This window comes from Culex quinquefasciatus, chromosome 3 (assembly GCF_015732765.1).
Source record: "Culex quinquefasciatus strain JHB chromosome 3, VPISU_Cqui_1.0_pri_paternal, whole genome shotgun sequence".
NCBI lineage: Eukaryota > Metazoa > Arthropoda > Insecta > Diptera > Culicidae > Culex > Culex quinquefasciatus.
The window spans coordinates 7,556,470-7,578,840 of NC_051863.1; the positions used below are offsets into that span (position 1 = coordinate 7,556,470).

A 22,371-nucleotide genomic window follows, 5' to 3' on the forward strand; every position below is an offset into this window, starting at 1 on the left:
TGCTCCAAACCTAAGAAAGGCACCCTCGTCAGAGACAGAGAGCGGTCGGTTGGTTTGCGATAATGACGCCGAGATTGCCATGAATTTTCATCTTCATTACCCCCTGGGGGACCGACAGAACCAGCAGCGACCAGGCCACACCACCAACACCAATCACAGCCTCCGAGTTCCTGCTGCCGATGATGATGATGATGATGTGGATGCTGGGAGGCTAATGAGAGTCGGTGGGATGAGAATTCTTCGTCTGGCGGCACTCCACTCCCAATCAATTATCCAGCATCATCATCATCGTCATCAGCACGAGACGCAGCTAATGAAGCGGTTTACGCTGACGAGGAGCAAATGAGTTGCCAACCTGCAGTTTTCCCCCCCGAAACAACCCCCCTGTCAAAAGGATCCCATTACGGAAAACCACCAAGTGTGTAAATATTGTTTCAACTGCTTTCGCTAGCTTTCCGTCTCACTCACACGCACACCACACTAGACGATGAAAAACTATGAAAATTCTCTGGTTTTTCCGAGGCGCTTTGATTCACTGCGAAAAGAGTGAGTGGGAGTAATCGCTTACAATTTGGAGGAATTTCGGAGAGCGGGAAAAAGTGAGCAATTTCAGGATAGGTAAAAATGATGACTGGGCGGAGCTTACTAGTATACATAGCAGTGGAGTTGAGAAAGAACATGGACTCGTTCGAGGTGATGCTGGAGCTGCTCCGACAGTCGGAAGTACAGTATTTGAGCTACTGCTTGTAGGTGGGTAAGTTTAAAAATTTGTTGCTGGTTGCTTGGAAGAATTGTGACGTGCTTTTTCAAACTTTGAAATTGAAATTTCTTATCAATTCAGTTTCGGAAATTTTATGCCCTTTCCGGTGGCAAATAAGGGACCTTTCGATCAAAGTCCCTTGTACAACAAGTTTATTTATAGGGGAACTATACCCTTTTTCAACCTATTTCTATTATCGGCCTATCGGCACTTTGATCATGAATTATAGCTTTCATAAAGTTTTTTTGACTGTTCCAAAGTAATAATTAGCTCAAATAAAAGTGTGCAAGCAACTTTCCATTGTTGATACAACTGAAAATGTTGATATAATAGCGGAAAACGACAAAAGTGATGAGAATTGGTCGAACGGCTTAGAGTGATTTAAATGGGTAGATTTCCCCTAAGTTGTCATCTTTTTTTCAATCTGTGGTCTCAAAATTTGAAAAAAAAATGCAAATTTAAGGGAAGTCCATGTTTATTCAAATGCCAAAATAAAAACGATTCCTTATTGTATAAAACGAAGATATATTTCCATAAATGGTTATAATTTTGTAGACTATCTCCTTTAGGATGAATTGTTCTGGTTCTTTGGGCCGTTTTCTAAAATGTTGAATGATTGAGTTAAGTATCTAAAAAACAAAAACAAGTTACATATTCAAACAACAATCTTATAAGAACCTAATCTTATGCTTTAGGAATCAAATGTTGGCAATTCAACGAGGATTTAGATTCTACTTATATTTTTTGATTTGACTGAACCTTTGTGGGGGCGTAATATTGAATGTGTTAAAGGGTCATAAAATGTTAGTCTAGATTAAAAAAAATCTACTATTGTTTTCGAAAAGATCGAAAAATTTCACGAATGTTTCATATTTTAACAATGATAATCGGACTATTAGTTGCTGAGATAACGACATTTGAAAATGGAGGGTTGTTTGGGTGAGACTTAAAAACAATTCTAGAGTTTTTTTTTAAAAGGTCCTATGAGCAAATTTATTTCATATATTTATAGGACCTTTAAAAAACTCTAGAATTTTCCTGTTTTTTTTTTTATCCGCTGTATCTCAGCAACCAGTGTTTTTTTACAAATAAGGCTGTTGCTAATATAAAAAAGTATAAAATTGAAATTACGAGTCATGGTTTCATCATTTTAATGAAAAAAAGTGTTTTAAAATGCATTATATACTTGTCCAGTTGTTTTGCCATAATTAATTTCCAAAATATCTATGTAAAAAAAATAAAACATTTTAGATTGTTATTAATTAATTAAACTTCCATTTTCATGGGAATTTTTAAGTTTTTTTTTGGATAAATATTTTTTTGCCCCCTGAAAGACCAACTTTGAAGAGGGGGCGACATAAACTTTGAAAAATATTTGCATCGGCCTAACTATTTAAACCGATTTAAAATTAATATTAAAACTTGTCGACAAAAATTTGGTTCATACTTCTGACTGGCTTAGAAGATGCGGGGTTTTGTCTAGAGACCCTAAATAGGAGACTGGTCTAAGCTGACTAAATCGATCTGGCAACGTATGTTTTGAGCTTGGCAACACTGATAAGTTTTGCTGGGCGTAAAGGCAAATGCTCGTTTGGATACGTCAAACTCGTTTCTGTTTGGGTACGTCAAATTCACTTCGACTAGTCTCCCAAGTTGAAAAGTTTTAAAATACGTATTTTGCAAAATTGATTTTTTTTGTGAAAAAAAGATATTAAAAAATGCATTTTTTTCGTGTACCTATTTTTTTTCTAAAAAGTCCTCATACTTACAACTTTGCCGAAGACACCAAATCAATCCAAAAATTCCTTGAAAATTTTCAGATTTTCGAAAATTTACGTACCATATAAATGAATTTATGTATGAATAGCTGTCAAAATTGTATAGAGATTGGTACGGGTGTACCAAAGACACAAAATGGCTGATAGGGAAGGCTAGGGATCCACAAAGTTTAAGCCAAATAAAAAAATATAAAAAAAAGAGATAGAAATCGGCCGATTTCGACCAGAAAGAATTGCTTAAATAATATTTTCACTCCAACAACTACCATTTTTGAAATTTCAAGTTTTTGTTTTGGGTAACCCTCAACCAGGGTCGATGAACTTAAACTTTGGAAATATATGTAACGACCTGAGAAGTTAAAATGATTCGAAAAATATTTGCTTTGGTCTAAATCAAGTTAAAAATTGCTTGAAAGATCTATCATCCTTTCTCAAAATTAAATTATGTATTCATTAGTTACAATACTAGATGTCCTTGTTTTATTTGATTTTTGTTTTAAAAAAAATGGTGAAACATTATTTTTTTTTCTTGACTCGTTCCAATCTATCGGAATTTTTCCCTAAATCGTCTCAGTTGCTGATCGCTGAACTTCAAATATGAAATTTGGTACTCGATTCGTTAATGAACCTGATAGCTTCAGTTCATTAGTGCTAAGACGCTGCATCAAAAATGTATACTTGAGATTGTTCAAATTCACCACACATACGCGATGCAGTCCTAATAGATATCACACATTCACAACTATCAATAAACCAAATCTCAATCAGAGACCCACGGAAGCATGAATTGTCGTGGCTTCGAGCATGCACACAAATTCTCGTCTATAACCATTGGAATGCCGCGTCGTTGTCGATTGAGAAATTTCACTATCCTTGAACCATTGAATCCTGCTCCGACCGATTCTGGTTCGCCTCTATCGACAATATAGAACCCCTTCATCAGCAGCGAGTACGGCTCCGGCTGAGGACGCAACAATTATGGCAAGCGTTTTCCAGTTCATTTGTTCCCGGCCACAATTCCAACAACTCAATTACAATTTGCAAAATTAGGAGCTCATTTACACGCTCTCGGGAGCCTAATAAGACGTAAAGGTCTTGGCCCCAAGATGAACTACTTATGGAGGAGCCTTTCCTCCATTGACGACGACGACGACGACGGCGAAGGGCTGCAATTTTGTTACATAAACCCATGCTGTCTATGTGTAAAGTGTGGCCCGTTTTATGTACGACCCGCCGCTCCCCAAGCACATCTCCTCACACAAATACATGTCCTTTTGGCAATTGCACTCGCCCCTGGCTGAGAGAGCTCGGTTCAGAGCAACCCAGTCTTAGTCAAAGGTTCCCCGTTCGGTGTAGGGGATGCGTGGAAAGTATTTCAATTAAAATTCTTCCGGTCTTTGATGTTTGGGTTGTGCACACCCGACGGTATTACCGGGGAACGTAACTATACACACGAGAAATTGAACGGAACGTTCCAAAACTTAATGATGGTAATCCTCCCGCAAAGCTGGCAGGTTGGGTGAGTGGTATTTATAAGCTGTGGGTGCAAAAAACCAGGTCCTGAAATTCGCGAATTTGAAGTTTCAATTTATTCTACTCACATGTTTTTTAAACTAAAAAGAAGAAAAATCTATAGAAAGTGTATTTTTCTTGAAGAAATAATCAGATTTTTTTTAATGAAAACTTTCGTACCTGATCAACTTAAAGGAAAGTTCGTTCACAAAATTATTTCAATCTGTGTTTATTCTACAAATTGTTTTTATTTGAATTTCTTCCCGTTGAAAACATTGTATGATGTCCATGTCTTTCGATAGAGACCAAGGGGGTAGGAGCAGAAACAAATAAATTGAAGAGAAATTTTTATTTTTTTGCTGGGTCAAATATAAAATGGTCGAAAGAACACATATTCAGATAAATTAATTATTGGTTATTGGTTATTAAATGAGTTTTGAAATGAATTTTACATAAATTCCAGTCGTTATCAATCAACGATGGAAAAATCTCTACCAAAAATGACGTATGTGATTTATAAGTAGAATTGATGATTAAACAATATGTCAAGTAATTATCGATCATATACGTCAGGCCTGCCCAACGTCCGGCCCGCGGGCCGGATTCGGCCCGTAAAGCCATCTCATCCGGCCCACGACGGCTTTTCAAAATAATTTTATGACCGGCCCTAAAAGCTGTTCGTAAAATACTCAATAAATAAATTTAGCGTCAAAATAAAACAAAAATCTTGATAACATATTTTTAAAATATTATAACAAAATATTTATTTGTTTTTTTTTTTTGCTTTTGACATAAAATGTTGCTAATTCAACGCTTAATTAGAAACATTCTTTATGTTTGAATTTATTTTTTATTTTTGCTATATTGATGTTATTAGAATCAATTCTTGAACTTAAAAAATGTGCAAAAAGATTGCAAAAGACACTGAATTCAAATTACTCAAAGTTCTGGCTGCTTTACTTCTTATTGAATTGTTTCTTTTTGAGGATTTTGATTTAAATTGATTTTTCATAAATGAGTAAGCAAAAATAGCAAGAGAGCAATTTTTCAATGATAAAGTTTTGCTAGAAAAAGCTTTAAAAGCTTTTGAATCATATTGAAAATAAGGATCGCTGCAAATATTAAAAAAATTAAATGAGTCAACAAATCAGTAAGCTATTTTTTCATAATCTTCAATAATTCTAAGAAATTTGAAGAATAACGAATTAAAAACTATCAGATATATTTTTTTATACACTTTTTTTTATTTCATGTCTTGAACATTATTTTGAAATTGTTTTTTTTTCGTAGAGAAGATTTGAATCCAAATTTCGTTTCAATCAATTTTATCTTGCCTCGTTCAGATTTGAAAAAAACTTGCAGCGACGAAATTATTGATATTAGGGAATTCAATTTAAATTGACAAAAACAATAACAATATTGTTTTGTCCAAAATGAAATAAAAATAAATCTAATAAACACAATTTTTAAAGTAATCTTTGTTTTTCTTTCTTAAAATCAAAATATTTGAATCTTATTTGAGACACTAGTTTATAAATTTGATTACTTGAATTAATCTATTAAAAAAATATGAGGAAAATGTTTACTTTCTTTAACTTATACCAACATTAGTTCCGGCCCGCCCATGCTTTAGAAAAATAAGATCTGGCCCGCAGGGCCAAAAGGTTGGGCACCCCAGATATACGTTCACTCGCTGGTAATGGCCTATCTACAATCATTTTACTTACAATAGTTAAGTTTCGTAGAAAAGATAAGTTGCTTAGTTGTAAGTTGTAACTTTTTAGTGAATTTTCTGATCAATTTGGTGTCTTCGGCAAAGTTGTAGGTATTGTTGAGAAAAAAATAGGTACACGGAAAAAATAGCAGATTTTTAAATCAACTTTTTTTGCACTAAAACTCAATTTCCCAATATATATATTTTTTTATTTTCGAGATTTTTTTATATGTTTTAGGGGACAAAAATCCGCAACTTTTGAGCCATAGAAACATGGTCAAAAAATCTCGTGATTTTTGGAAAAAATTGAAGTTTCATGCAAAAACTAATTTGATGTTATTTTTTAATGCAAAATTGAATTTGCAATCGAAAAGTACTTTACAGATTTTTTAATAAAGGGCTTTGTTTTCAAGATATAGCCACCGAAAGCTTGATTTTAGCGAAATATTTGAAGTTTTTCGATTTTTAAAAATAGTGATCATGAGTGACCATTTTCAAAAATATTTTTTTTAATGTTCAGAAAATTTGCTATAAAATTGCCCAAGAGACATTGAAGATTGGACCTCGGGTTGCTGAGATAGAGCCGCTTTAAGAAAATGAAACACGAAAATTGAAGTTTTCTAAATCTCACCATTTTCTAATGAAGATATCGCAGCAACTAGTGGTCCGATTTTCAATGTTAATACATGAAAAATTCGATCGAAAAATTTCCGATCTTTTCGAAAAAATATTTCTCAACAAAACCTACAACTTTGCCGAAGACACCAAATTAATCAGAAAATTCACTCAAAAGTTACAGCTGTTTGATTATTTACATACCATTTTTGTATGGACAGCAGCCAAAATTGTATGGAGACTTGTATGGGTGAACCAATAACACAACATAGCTTATTTGGTCATGGGGAAGGCCCCCACAAAGTTTGAGCCAAATAAAAAAAAAAATACATATAAAATCCATTTCCGGTTTTGGTAGAGAATTGCTCAACTTATTATATAGATTTCTAAATTTTCTAAACGAATAAGTTTTACGCCGTGACGTCATTTGACAGCTCGTATGCACTGTTCACATGGTCTTCGTCGATTTTCGACGATTTTCCCCGAACAAAATCGACGATCGCATATCAAACTGTGGTAAGTCCATGTAAACGGTGCACCCTATTCCAACCTCCAAATCGAGTCGGCGTAGAACCTAATTGGCCGAGCGATTTGTTGAAATTTTTCGTCACCCTCCGCAAACGCCGAAAAGTTTGGTTATGTCACTGCTTGCAAAAAATAATAAGTCAAGTCACTAATTTACTTAATATTCCATTGTAGAAGATGAGCTTCTTTTCTGTGGGTTCAATTTTCTACGCCAAGCACAATTTTCTAAGTGAAGTGATTGTAGATAGGCCATACGACCTCAGGCGTTACGGATTGTGCTGTGACAAGCCAACATTTCAATAATCACAGACTGCTGGCTAAGTCAAAAAAGCCATTTGAAAAATCACATTCAAAAGGAGTTTTCGAAGTTGCTAAAAAAAATTGTAAGGAACTCGTAGCAAAACTCGACTCTTTCAGCACTCTTTGTATTTATCCAACTCGGCAGAACCTCGTAATGTACAACTCGCGCTGGAAAATGTCCATGTTGCAACTCGTTGCATTTATTACAATTCGAATGCATATCTACTAAATTTCGAGATCTCACATTTGAATAGATAAGGAAACTTTCATAAAAAAAAACTCCTCAATAGTATCAATGTTTATTTAAAATAATTATGGGATTGTTTTTAAAAAGGTACAATAATCCATTTTTTTTTGCTTGCTCGTGCCTTTAGTAAGAAGTATTTAAAAACACATTTAACAGCAAAAAATTACAAAAAGAATCAGAATTCTAATTGCCCAGAATGTTTTTGTAGTTTTGTGTAGGAAGGTATGTTAGTTAATAAAAAAATGAATAATTAAGAGATCCTTTGTAAAATTATAACGAAAACTTGTTAAAATCTTTGATTTATTTGGCAAAAAAAAACAGTTTAGAACTAAAAAAAATAATGAAGCAACAAACCTTGTTAATGCTACATTCCCGTCGGCTAAAATGAAATGTTAAAAATTTACTTACCAATCTACCGTCGGCTTGGAGGTTAAAATCTCAGTCCAACTAGACGAGGTTGTTCACGCATTTCAATATCCTTCTTGAGAGTGAAAATGGCGTTTGAAAAGAACTTGGAAAATGGAGAGCACACTTTCCATCAGCCACGACCGGGAAAGGTGGGAGGAAAGTTGGATTCTGCGCAAAAACTGATACTCTCTTGTAACAATTTTAGCGTGGCTTTGAAGGGGAAAATTTTCTCTCCCACTTTTTTTTACTCATTTCAACGGTAACATCTCCATTAGAAAAACCCATTGAAGCACGCATACAGGTTCAACCTGTTGTTTGGGGGAAAAGGAACGAACCCTCTTTCTCTTTCAGAAAACATTTGTGTAGGAAGATAGGGAAGGAGAGAATTCATTTCTCTGTGGTCGGGGTAGAAATTGGCCACATTCTAAAGCTAATATTGTTGTCAAGTGTTATGATTTTATTTCACTCCCCCCATATTGTACACCCCCTGCACATTTTGTTGGCTTCATATTTCATAATTTTGGAGCTTCGCAGAGATTCACCTTGATGTTTTGGGATAAGAGATATTGCTTCTGATATATATCGATTGATGACCAAAATTACCAAACTATTTAAATTAACAGAACAACCAAAATTAGCAAAATATAAATAGGACTAAAATAATCAAAATAACCAAAACGATCAAAATGACAAAATTGGTGGAACAAAAATAACCAAAATTATCAAAATGACCAAAATTATCAAAATTACCAAAATTAACAGAATGAACAAAATAACCAAAATGGCCAAAATGACCGAAATGACCAAAATGAACAAAATGTTCAAAATGACCAAAATTAATCAAAATAATTCAAACGACCAATATGACAAAATGAACAAAATGACCAAAATCTAATCTAACTAAAATGACCAATATAACCAAAATGACTAAAATGAACAAAATTAACAAAGCGAACAAAATTACCAAAATGATCAAAATGTCCAAAATGATCAAAATGGACAAAATGAACTAAATGACCGAAATGACCGAAATGAACAAAATTAACAAAATCAACAAAAGGAAAAAAATGAACAAAATGAACAAAATTAACAAAATCATCAAAATTAACAAAATGAACAAAACGAATAAAATGAAAATAATGAACAAAATTAATGAAATGATCACAATGATCAAAATGAACAAAATGAACACAATGTTCAAAATGACTAAAATGAACAAAATCACCAAAATGACCAAAATGATCAAAATGATCAAAATGATCAAAATGATCAAAATGATCAAAATGATCAAAATGATCAAAATGATCAAAATGATCAAAATGATCAAAATGATCAAAATGATCAAAATGATCAAAATGATCAAAATGATCAAAATGATCAAAATGATCAAAATGATCAAAATGATCAAAATGATCAAAATGATCAAATGATCAAAATGATCAAAATGATCAAAATGATCAAAATGATCAAAATGATCAAAATGATCAAAATGATCAAAATGATCAAAATGATCAAAATGATCAAAATGATCAAAATGATCAAAATGATCAAAATGATCAAAATGATCAAAATGATCAAAATGATCAAAATGATCAAAATGATCAAAATGATCAAAATGATCAAAATGATCAAAATGATCAAAATGATCAAAATGATCAAAATGATCAAAATGATCAAAATGATCAAAATTATCAAAATGAACAAAATGATCAAAATGATCAAAATGATCAAAATGATCAAAATGATCAAAATTAACAAAATGATCAAAATGATCAAAATGATCAAAATGATCAAAATGATCAAAATGATCAAAATGATCAAAATGATCAAAATGATCAAAATGATCAAAATGATCAAAATGATCAAAATGATCAAAATGATCAAAATGATCAAAATGATCAAAATGATCAAAATGATCAAAATGATCAAAATGATCAAAATGATCAAAATGATCCAAATGATCAAAATGATCAAAATGATCAAAATGATCAAAATGATCAAAATGATCAAAATGATCAAAATGATCAAAATGATCAAAATGATCAAAATGATCAAAATGACTAAAATGATCAAAATGATCAAAATGAACAAAATGATCAAAATTATCAAAATTATCAAAATTATCAAAATTATCAAAATTATCAAAATTATCAAAATTATCAAAATTATCAAAATTATCAAAATTATCAAAATTATCAAAATTATCAAAATTATCAAAATTATCAAAATTATCAAAATTATCAAAATTATCAAAATTATCAAAATTATCAAAATGATCATAATGATCATAATGATCATAATGATCATAATGATCAAAATGATCATAATGATCAAAATGATCAAAATTATCAAAATGACCAAAACAATCAAATGATCACAATGACAAACACGACAAAGATGATCAAAACGACATTTTTTTTATTTATGAATTTTTGATTTTTTGTTTATTTTTCTCTTAATGATTTAGGAATGTATGATAAAATGAAGAGTCAATCAAAAACTGAGGTTGAGAAATAATATGAAATAAATGGATTAAAAAATTCTGTGAGCAAGAGATTTGTACTTGCAATTTTATTATTTTAAAAATTATTGTTGTTTAATGTTTTTTTAACCGTACAAAATATCATTCAATAATTTAGAAATTCTAACTTTGAGTAAATAAAATATTTAGCGAAAGCGAATGCAATAATGAATTTTGTTTTCATGATTGTTATCACTAGTGAGGTTAAACTAAAAACAAATTAAGTGATATCCGAATCATTCACCCCCAACCTCACCCTCTTTGATGTCCTCTTTCTTCCCCTGAAAAAAAAAACGTTGCCGACCGATTGTGGTAGGGGAACTCAATTTGGTTCTACCGCGAGAGCGAAAACGCTCTCTCCCTTCTCGTAATCGTCATCATCATCATCATCATCATCGATGTCGTCACAGCACATAAAATACCACCCCCTTTCGATGTAGAACCTCGTGCGTGGCGGAGAAGGACGAGACGAAGGAGGAAGGCATTACACATTTTTGCATAACCTCATCAACTTCCGTGCCGTAATGAGGCCCTGCCGGAGAAGAACCTGCTGAATGGCAGACCAGTCGGTTTCGGTCCGGTCAACGCGCAACACATACTTTCAGGAGCAGCGAGCAGTGCAGTGAGGCTAGTCTACCTTTCGGGCGCAGCGCTGCTAGAACTAGAAGAGAGCTAGTTGTTAGACGTTCTGAAGTGGTGGTGGTTGATTTCGGGGGTCGAAAAGGTTGGAATTTTCATTTTCATTAGTGCTATATTTCTTGCGGCGGTCCCAGACGACAAATTCTTCAACTCTGAAACGAGCGCACACTTTTCCGGAAAACTGACCATCGTCAGACCAGTGCCGTCGGGGGACGCAGTGGACCGTTTTCACCCAAGGATCAAGTTACGCCCCCAGATTCACTGTGGCTCGACGACAAGTGCGTTGTCTCCGCGCTCCAGACATACACCAGGTCTCGTTGCAGTGCCATACCGAACGGAACGCAAAAGTGGCTTTTGATTTGAGTGGCTTCTTCGGCCGCAGTTAACCAACCCCTTGACGGCAAGTAGATTCCCATTTGTGGTCCCAGGCAGGGCCAGAAGCTCACTATTAGTTGCACACTTTGCTGTCTGGATTCCGTCCGCGGGTGGATTGGTATAGTTCAACCCGTCCAGGAATGTGCTATTACTGACAACCAAAAAACCAAGGATTATTCAGTTTCGAAAGGGGCAGTGTCAATTAAAGCACGCAAAGCACAATCCAGGGCGATAGTGCGTTAATTAAGTGCGTGTGTGAGTACTTGAAATGCGTAATGAAATTTTGGTGGTGCTGAGTTGGATTTGAAAACGTGATTTACCGAAAAACCAAACTGGATTAAAAGGATTAAGTGCGGAGAGCGGTTGTGGTGCAGTTTGAATTATAAAGGTAATTAAACACGATGCTGATTCAATTTGGCCCATTCAAATGTGTTGAACAATATTAACTGGATCTGAGTAGAATTCTGGAAGTTGATGCTAATTTGTGTACGAGGCAATTGCTGGTTTTTATATTAGGTATTTTATTTTTATGTTGAATCGGTAAAAAATCATTTAAATCCATATTACTTTATACAAAATGTCCAGTAAGCTAACACCTCTTATTGGGTTGGTAGTTTTTATAAGGTTTATTTGTTGTTTTGTCTTTGCCTTTTTGTCTCCATTTTTTTTTCTCATAACATAATATTTTTGCGTTTCATTTTTTTAATGTTGCGTTGCCAATTGAAAGCCTTAAACGTTCAGAGCAAATAAAAATATATATTTTCAAAAAACTATCTAGGAGAACAGCATCTAATTCTAGCGTGCCTCTAATGATGGCAGGTCAGAACTTTGACATTTAATTAAAGCTAATTAAAAGCGTTTTCAACTGAAATCGAGTGATAAATAGCTCAATAAGAAGTGAGCAAGCAAGTTTCTATCAAAAAATTTGCAAAATTAGTTGTTTTAATAGTGAAAATCAGCAAATTGGATCGAGTTAGAAGCGAGAGCTTAACTTGCCAAACATGCCAGAATTTCTCCTATGACAAAAATAGCGTTAATCTAAAAAAAAAAATAAAAATTGAAAAATTGAAATTGGATTGTATGGATTGAAAAACGTCAACTTAGTTTTTTCTGGTATCAAAAAATGATTTGCTTTGACGTGAAGACTTCCATCATTGTCATGATTTTTCGTTCAAAGATATAAATTTTACGTCGCTTTCAATATTTTGACACAATTTCTTCAACAAGTTGTTTAGAATAGTGCCCTACACATGCTGATTCCTTTTGGTAACGATTATCCCATTCCTTGTAAAGTTATGGAAATCATCATTAATCAATGATTGCCAACTAGGACGTCAATGACTGTGCCACAAAATTATATACATTTTAAAGCACAATTGATTTAGATCAAAAATTCCTTCAGTGGCTTTAAGAAGGCAACAACCGGCACATGCTGATTCATTTTGGTGCAGAAATTCGTTAAATTGAATTTAATACAGAATATTTTATAGTGATGATTAGGGTTAGTGAAATTTCACGATTTCGCGGACAGCGTGAAATCCGCGAAATTTGTCTTTTTCCGCGAAATCCCATGAAATGTTATGTTTGTGTGGAACTGTAACGATTTTTCTCAAAATATTTTATCAAACTCAAATAAGAATAAAAATAATCTTAAGAACTACTGTAGAATTAAGCGAATGAATACCTTTATTCAATTACTAATATGGGTTAGTGAATTTTGACGATTTCGTGGACGGTTTGAAATTCTTGAAATTTATCAATTTTGTCAAATCATTTTTTTTTTTTTCAATAACATCATGATAAATATTTCAATCATAAAGACATTTTTATTAGTTTGAAGAATTGTTCGGATTTTTCAGTTTTTTGAGAAACTAACTTTATTTAGTAATATTTTGATTCGCTGTAGTAAAAAAATAACTACTATTTTATTTGAAAGGTATAATTTCAAAAGAAATTAAAAGAATTAAGCTTCGTTTTATTCCAAACAAAATAAAGAGTGTTTTTTAACTTTGAAATCGCCTTTTAAAAATATTTCATTTTTTTCTGAGTCCTGTTCAATTTTAACGATTTAAGTCTGTTCTTTTTTTTTGTATAAAAATTTCGATTTCGTTGCCAGTTTTATTATTTTTGCCTATGGATTTTAAATTTAGTTTATGAAATGAGAGATGTAAGCCTTGAATTTTTTTTTTGAATGAAAACCTTTAAAAATATTTTGAATGGGCTAATTGCCGCAGAAAATTCAAACTATTTTACTATTTTTGGCTGAACAAGATTGTTGAATCTTACTTTGATATGAAATTTTATAAAATGTAAACTTTTTAGCTTCATGAGTCGAATATAAAACAGCAGTTCAATAAATGATAATACGCATGCCCTACATTTTGTTTCAAAATATAAATAGAGCCCATCCATAAACCAGGTAGAAACTTTTTTGATAATTAGAAGATTTCAAGCAAAACAATGTAAAGGGGCCAATGCGAGATTGTTAAAAAATAGTCTATCCTGCTCACGTCAGTGGATGTTTACATTATAAGTGAGCAGGATAGACTCATTGTTTACATACTCACATTGGCCCCTTTACATTGTTTTGCTTGATTTGTTTTTGGGTCACGTTCAAATTTAGTGAGGATTGTTTTTTTTTGTTTATTGAAGAATAATTTATAATGAAGCACAAAAAGTGGTTTCTGTGATTTAAACATAAGATTTTGAGAGTAATTTTAACATTTTTCACGTTCCGCGAAATTTGCGTGAAATTTGGTGATTTGAAATTGAGGTCACCGTGAAATTTGCTATTTTCGAGCGAGAAAAATCACTAAGCCTAGTGATGATCATTTTTCTTCGAAAATGCTTCACCTTAAAGCCATATTTTTGAATAACAAATCCAAAAATTACTACACCGTTCTGTAGGCATAATTCAAGCAAAACAATTTAAATGGGCCAATGTCAAAGTGTAAAAAACGTGTCTATCCTGCTCACGTCAGTTGATGTTTACATTAGGAAGAGATTGGACATCAATACAAAAAAATAATATTGTTTTATATGTTGCATACCAGGATGCTACCTAGTTGGGCCATTGGCAATTTTTTTTAAGTCTATGTCCCACTACTCTAAACAAAGTTGAGGATGAGACATAAAAATAAGAAAAATGTATAAAATTCGAAATAACAAGTAATGTAAAAACATTTGAATGGAAAAAGTGTTTTAAAATGCGTTTTAATTAAGCCTAATTGTTTTGAAATCATTAGTGTTCAAAATATTCAAGTATCGACGTAACATTTTTTTCGCGAATAAAACACTTTTTTTGGTACTGTACATCCAAATTTCACAGAAAATCAACATATTTCTAAACGAGTCCAAACATGCGACATGATTAAGAAGCTATTAGACTATGGCAAACAAACAAACAAACTCGCACTTTTTGTGTTTGACAGTTTGCCAAACTCACAAACAAAGCCAGATGAATGCAGGATGTAAACAAACAAAGCAGGCAAACTGACAAACTTTCAAAAAGATACTTTGTCTAATACGTCCTTTATTATCAACACCGGAAAATTAATTTCCAATTGTTTCTTGTTTGGTTGGTTGGTTAGTTTTTATTTTTTTTTAAACTTGGTTTTTGGGCCGACATGCAGGGGAAATTTTTTTGCAGCGGCATTTCCAATATTAAGTTAAGTATTTTTTTAAATTTATTGTAATATAATGCTTAAAAATGCACTTCATTTATTTTGAAAATATCTTGTACAAAAATTATATAATAGAGGTCATTATCCGCCAACTCAATCAGCAGTTGCCATTATTCGATATCTCGTGACGACGAAAAATTAACCGAAAAAAACATGTTTAAAACCTCTACAACTGTTTGTTACCTAACTGGAAAAAAGTTTTGGACATGTCATTTTATAAGAAGTTGCACTGTCACTGATCGCATAAATGTCCCATATGCATTTTCATCGTTTTTAAGTTATTGATGCAGTTTGGTTCAAAATCGTGTGCTCTTTCAGAAAAACCAAAATATCCAGTAATTCGTTCTAGGAATTTGGAGGAAATCCAAAATTGCCTTGCGTTTATTTCTCAGCTTGCTGACTTTGCATATGGACCATTTATGCGAACATGGGCAGTGAAGAACAGACAATTTTGATGTGGAAACACGAATTTGCTTCCAACTCTCACGAATTATCGCGATTTTACGGAAAAAAAACTTTTGAATACAAATTATAAATTACTTACTTCTCTGATTGACATATGACCCGATACGTAAAACAGTAAACTTACAAGCTCTAAAAACAACACAAATCAGGTGCTTAAATGTCTTATTTTACGTGTCAATCTGCTGTAGGGTTTCATCTGTTGCTTCCTTTTCCCCAAATCAGCTCAACCCACATTATGAACCCATTCTAAACGGCCAATTTGAAACCGGACACCTTTCCATGCAGTGGTAGTGCGTTGCACTTGCTACTCAGCATGAACGAGCGGTAAATTGCGGTTAACAGGTCGACTCGACATCCTATACGGCTTAGTTTAAATATCCATCAGGGAAACAAAAGCGTCCCATTAGCACAATGAAATTAAATAAACCACCTGCGGAGCACCGGTGTAGGATCGATTACTAGCATTTGATATCTGTTTCAATTGTGGCTTATGAGAGGATATAAGAAGAATTTATGCATTCATAACTTTGAAACTGTAACTCTTGGGCAGCGATGGGTGACCTGTTAGTCATAATCTGCACAGCTCTATGGCTTCCTTCTGGTAGAATATGATTAATTTTTTACCTATAGCTATAAATAGTTTTGTATCAAATTTATTAAAAACATATTGGTTGTTGTAATTATTTTTTTTCAAAACTTATATTTTCAAAATCAGTCTTTTGAAAAAAAAAACTGACAACAGGAAATACAACTTTCCATTTTCGACGTCGTCGTGCTATCTTGTCGCACCCGCCATTTCGACGTTCCGAGAAAAACGCGTTTTAATGTTTGACCTTGAATAAACAAAAACGGAAGCACGCAACAAAACACGTTTTGTTTGGCTGACCATTATGTGCATTGTCCCGAAGTTTGGTTGAAGTTGGTTGCTGGAGTCCCGAGTTGTAGTTACGAATGTGTACGGTAGTCTAACTTGTACGTACGTCAAACGCGTTCTGACCTGAAATCCCTTTGGTCAGTTGTCGCATTTACATCAATTTACAGGTTGTGTCAAGATAGCACGACAAGATTGAAACTACTTTCATATGTAGAGCGTTAAAAATGCACGGAGTTTTTCCGGATTTCGTTGAATATTTTAGGACTTTTGGGGATCTGTGAAGGTCAAAAGGTGAGGCATTGTGAGCTGCACAAAATGGCGTTCTTTACTCAATTTGGCTCAAAATGCACGTACGACAAGTTAGCACTACGGCGACGATTTTGTAGAAAAGTGAAACATATGAGAAAAAAATTTTAACTGTCAGGGGACCATCCATAAACCACGTGGACAACTTTGGGGAAGTGGGGGGAGGGTAGCGATTGAAAAAAGATTTGTCCACGATGTGGGGGGGGGGGGGGATTTCCAAAAAACTGTCCACGTGGTTTGTGGATGGTTCCTAGCTACAAATGTACTTAAGAAACAAGCTTAAAACAATTTTTTTTTTCGGAGACTTCTCGGGATTTAAGAAACGAACCCGTGTTTGAGTATCAAGCAATGTGCAAATTATCAATTGAAAGTATCAAGTTTAATGCACCTTCATTCGTCTTTTGTGTATTCATCGTTCGTTCCGGTCTCGTGAGCAAATGTAATTTTAGATTTAACTTTACCATTTCCTTATATTCTTCTACTAATGGAGACGCACTGTATTCCACTCATTTTGTTCTCCATTCTTGATACTAACTCAAAGCTTCGTCTGCTTTAATAGAGTCTTCGCCGTCGTGCAAACTGATTCGTTTCACTTTAAACAAATTTAATATGTTCAGCGTCTCAATTTAGCTTAATTTGTCTCCGGCAGAGGCAGACTTTTCTTTTTTTATTCACTTCACTTTTAATTCAGAGCAACTTTCCACACTTTGACAATACAATTTGCCCTGTGGGGTAGCTAATTTGCGTCTTTTTTTTTCTCGTTCTCTTTTTTTGCGTCTCCCCATTTCAGAACCAAATTTCTTCGTTCCAATGAAGCACACTTGATGAGGGTGTGTGTGTGTGTGCGTGGAAAAAGGAAAAGTTTTCATCATCCCGCCCCGAGTTGAGTGTAAATTCTGTTGAAGCTGACCCTCTCAGTTGGGAAAACGGGGAGCTTTTCCTGGGAGACAGAGACGCAGGCGACGGAATAGTTTTCCATAATTAAGTTGTCCTAGCTCGATAAGTGGGCTTCATTATCGGAGAAAGTTATCCCAGCTGGAGAGATAGAGAGCGAGAGTAAATTAGCAATGATTCACCATCAGCCAGCGAAATACCACACGAATCCTTTGACACATTTTCTCAACTTACACAACTCGCATGCCACGGCAGCAGCGGCGGCGGCGGCGGCCGCAGCAGCCGCGCTGGACCAGCATCAGCACATCCTGAACAACAATAACAACATCAACACCAACAACAACACCATTAACGCCAGTTCGATGAATGAAGAGTGTGATAAGAGCCAGGAGCTGATGAGTGGAGCCAGCTTGGAAACGCACTCCCCACTAATCGATACCAACGGAAGTGGAAGTGACGGCGAAGATGATAACATCGACATCATCGATGACGACGACGAAGAAGAAGACGAGCCAAGCGAAGAGGAGTGCGAAGAAGACATCCTGGCGAGGAGTCGAAACCATACGCCCAGCACCACCCCACTGGATGCCGACGGGATCGGGAAATCGTTCACCATAGCGGCCATTTTAGGGCTGAAGAAAAAGCAACAGCAGCAGGACGGTCACAGCTTGAACGATGTGATGAACTTGTCGTTGAACCACGCCGAAAGCCGCCAGTCGGCATTTCAGCCCAGAATCACCGTCCGAGATGCGGAATCGATATCGGACGGAAGTCCGTTGGAATCGGTCAACGCCCACCACCATCCCGCGTCACAGCAGCCAACGAGCAACAGCAGCTTGGCGGCGCTGCAAACGTTGCACCACATGCACGTGGCCGCTGCCGGGTCAGGCTTTGCCGCGAGTCCTCACCAGTTTCATCAGCATCATCCGACGGGTGGTGGTGGTGGAGGAGGGGTGAACGCGGCGGGAGGTGTGCCGATGCACGGGCACCACCCACATCATAATCGGTTAAATGGTAAGTTGAGTTGTTACAAAAATAAAATAAATGAACAGTGTATTTCAACTGCTTTTCTTATGTTATCACATTTTATTTAGATAAAATATTTTTAAAAGAAAAAATGCAGCTATTTTTTGTACTAGTTTACATGACGCATGGCATAAACAAATTTAAAGATGAACTTTTTAAAAGGCATCCTCTTTGAAATTTTATGTTCAACTGGTGCTGAATATGTAAAAAGTGAATTGCTTTGAAATTAACTTGAATAGTTTTTTTTCTGTGGAATAATACGCGCCTCCTCTAGGAAAAGCACATATTTGCTGAATACTTTGCTTACACCAATACAAAATTTTAATATTAATCTAGATTTTTTTTTGGGTAGGTCCTATAAACATCTGAAACACAATAGCTTATAGGACCTTTTCAAAAAAAAAAAAAAACTCTAGATGTTTCTCTGTCATTTTTCGTTATTCAGCTGTAAAAAACGTGGGACGTGTCAGAAGGGAAATTTAATGTACTTTTAGTAATTCCAATAACCAAGAAGGGTCATTTCTTTCATTTAGAACACATTCAGAGTTTTTTTTTTTGAAAAAGGAGCAGTTCTCTACAAAATCGGTCTTTTTTCTTAAATTTTAATTTTTGTTTTTTTAATCCGACTGAAATTTTTTTGGTGCCTTCGGTATGCATAAAGAAGCCATTTTGCATCATTAGTTTGTCCATATCATTTCCCAAACAAATTTGGCAGCTGGTCATACAAAAATGATGTATGAAAATTCAAAAATCTGTATTTTTTGAAGGAATTTTTTGATCGATTTGGTGTCTTCGGCAAAGTTGTAGGTATGGATATGGACTACACTGGCAAAAAATGATACACGGTAAAAACAATTTGGTGATTTTTTATTTAACTTTTCGTCACTAAAACTTGATTTGCAAAAAACACTATTTTTATTTTTTTTTATTTTTTGATATGTTTTAGAGGACATCAAATGCCAATTTTTCAGAAATTTACAGGTTGTGCAAAAAATCTTTGAGCGAGGTATGAATTTTGGAATCAATACTGATTTAAAAAAAAATTGAAAAATTGGCCACAAAAATTTTTTAACTTCATTTTTCGATATAAAAGAGTCAAGAGTTTTTTGGAACAGGTCCTATATATTCCAAGAAACACTTGACATTGTTAAATTTTAAAATTATATGTTTATGACAGTGTTCTACAATGTTGTAGCGCAGACAAGCAAATGTGACAATGTGAAGCACAGACAGTCTGCGATATAAGTATGGTGGTTGCTTGCAGGTACAGTCCAGACTCGATTATCTGAATCCTCGATTGTAATTACAAAAGCCGACTCGGTCCAAACCAGGTCCCAGTACCGAAAAAGACCCACAAAAAGTTATTTCATGAAAAAAAATCTGAAGCCTCGATTATCCGAAGTTTTGATTATCCAAAGTTCGATTATCCGAAGGTTTGCAAGGAACTTCGTATAATCGAATCATGAACAAATTTTTTCATGTTTTAACATTAAATTTGAGTTCTGCGACCCCATCTTAGTCAAAAATGTAATAGTTTATTGTCTATTAAATTATAAAATGCTTTTTTTAAAATTTCATGACCGCCATTTTGGCCGCCATCTTGGATTTCTAAATTCGAATAACTTTAACGTACATTCAAACCCCGGTTGTTTGACACCAACTGTTGTCAAACGAACGGGGTCACTTTTTAGTTTGAAACCCCTTTTACACGGAGTTCACATACACTACCAAACGTTTGTTTTGATAGTGTGCGTGAGCGCCGTGTAAAAAGTGACAGCTTGTCACTTTTAAGTTTGACTTTGACCAACCAACGGGGTACAAACTAAAAAACAAATACAAAGTGTTCAAATTTGTTCACTTTGTTCGAGGTTTTCATTTTCATGAACGTTTGTTCACTTGTTGTTTTTCAATTATTTGCAGCTTGCAATGGTGATGATTTGGAAATTTATTGTTAAAAAGGCTTTTGTGTGAAATCTGGCGCAGTTTTTTTCTGGTTTTTAACATTAAATTTGAGTTCTGCGACCCCATTTTAGTCAAAAATTTAATAGTTGATTGTCTATTAAATTATAAAATGCTTTTTCAAAATTAATTCTCAATCATTTATTAATTCTCAATCACTTTAGCGTAGTTTATGGGTCATACTTAAGCTTAACAATAAAAAATAAGACATCGGAAAAATCGTATTTCGCTTATGCGAAGAGAAATTTTTCCAATGCCTCCGAATAATCGAGTCTGGACTCTACCACGAGTAAATGCAATTTTATGATATTTTAAGAGTAACGAATTTTGTTATCTGCAAATCAATTTAAGGCTCTGAGAGGTATAATTCCCGAACGGCCACTTGGCGGCCATGTTTGGTTAAGAAAATCCTAGAAATGAATCAATCAATAAATGGTTTATTTTTTGTTGTTTGTAGAAGAATTTTACATATCGTGACTAATTTTGCATTGCTCCAAGAGGAATAACACGACCTTAATGTTTATTTTCTGATACAAAATGCTCGTCAGTAAAATGATGCCATAATGGTGATGATTATATTAATATTATAATTTTTTTTTATTATTCAAATTGATAAAATTTGAAAACATTTAATTTTTAATAAACGTATGACTTCTTCCTCAGACCATGGCCATCAACAAAATCCTCAACAGCAGCAGCAGCAGCAACAATCGCATCTACCCAACCATCATCACCACCAATTCAACCATCATCATCACCACCATCATCATCACCTGGCGATGGCTGCCCATCATCACGCGCAGAATCATAATCGAGAAAAGTACAAAGGTAAGAGCGACAATTCGCAAATATGTTTACATCGGACCACGCGTCTCCATCAACCTCAAAACTAATTCATTCTCCATTTGTTTGCAGATCTTGGCAAAAAATCTTCTCTCTCGGCGTCGTCCGCTCTGAAGAGCAAACGCGTGCGGACCATTTTCACCCCGGAACAACTGGAACGCCTGGAAGCGGAATTCGAACGCCAACAGTACATGGTCGGACCCGAGCGACTCTACCTGGCCCACACCCTTCAACTAACGGAGGCTCAGGTTCGTTGCTAAAAAAGTCGACCAATTTGTAACAAATATTTGCAACAATATCAAATTTCAGGTCAAGGTGTGGTTCCAAAATCGGCGGATAAAGTGGCGCAAGCACCACCTGGAGATAACCCAGCAGCGTTTGGCACTGATACGGCAGCGACAAATTGCCAACGGAGTTGTCCCACCACAAGCTGCCGGACCACACAGCAACATCAACGGCGGTGACCAAGCGTCTCCATCGTCGTCCGGTGGGATGCCCCAACAACAGCAAATGATGGCCGGTGGACGCATGCTGGTTGGCGGCTCGCCCGAATCGCCCGAACTTACCATCTGTACGGACTCGCTGGAAACGAGAAGCGTTAGTGAGAGTGATGATTAGAGGTGTACGGTTGAAACTTTATGAAAATGTAATTTAATACAGGGACTTAAGGAATATAAGTTGTTCTTTTTAGTTTTTTCGATTGTAGAATATAACTTAACATTTATAACTTAATTTTGTAGAAAACAAAGATAATCACCTTAATGTAAGCAGTAGTAAATATGTGTATAAAATGTTATGATCTTGCGTGTTTTAATTTTATTTGAAAGAAAACTGCTTATATATGAGCCGATAATAAATAATCTCATTCGTATAAGTTTACTCATTTGGTAAAATTTTCGAAGGTTTTGTTAGTTTCCATTTTCATTG

At 34.7% G+C, this 22,371-nt stretch overlaps 1 protein-coding gene across 3 annotated transcripts; it reads left to right on the top strand.

The window, feature by feature from the left end:
- Window positions 1-736: 736 nt before the first annotated feature.
- LOC6051116 (homeobox protein goosecoid) lies at window positions 737-22,238 on the top strand. 3 transcript variants are annotated; one of them, XM_038260105.1, is made up of 5 exons: window positions 737-754; window positions 17,513-18,630; window positions 21,265-21,429; window positions 21,517-21,692; window positions 21,754-22,100. In XM_038260105.1, the coding sequence occupies exons 2-5, from the start codon at window positions 17,790-17,792 to the stop codon at window positions 22,060-22,062; spliced, it is 1,491 nt and encodes a 496-aa protein (XP_038116033.1). In that variant the 5' UTR covers window positions 737-754; window positions 17,513-17,789; the 3' UTR covers window positions 22,063-22,100. The 3 variants fall into 3 exon arrangements, with proteins under 3 accessions (XP_038116033.1, XP_038116032.1, XP_038116031.1); XM_038260104.1 differs by lacking the exon at window positions 737-754 and adding an exon at window positions 3,918-4,057; XM_038260103.1 differs by lacking the exon at window positions 737-754 and adding an exon at window positions 10,952-11,782 and having other exon boundaries at window positions 21,754-22,238.
- The last annotated feature ends 133 nt before the right edge of the window (window positions 22,239-22,371 follow it).

Bases quoted from the DNA above. Each gene is read 5' to 3' on its own strand.
- LOC6051116 (XM_038260105.1), top strand. From the start codon at position 17,790: ATGATTCACCATCAGCCAGCGAAATACCACACGAATCCTTTGACACAT. The intron at 18,631-21,264 runs GTAAGTTGAGTT...CTTCTTCCTCAG, and splicing joins ACATCATAATCGGTTAAATG to ACCATGGCCATCAACAAAAT. The intron at 21,693-21,753 runs GTTCGTTGCTAA...ATCAAATTTCAG, and splicing joins TTCAACTAACGGAGGCTCAG to GTCAAGGTGTGGTTCCAAAA.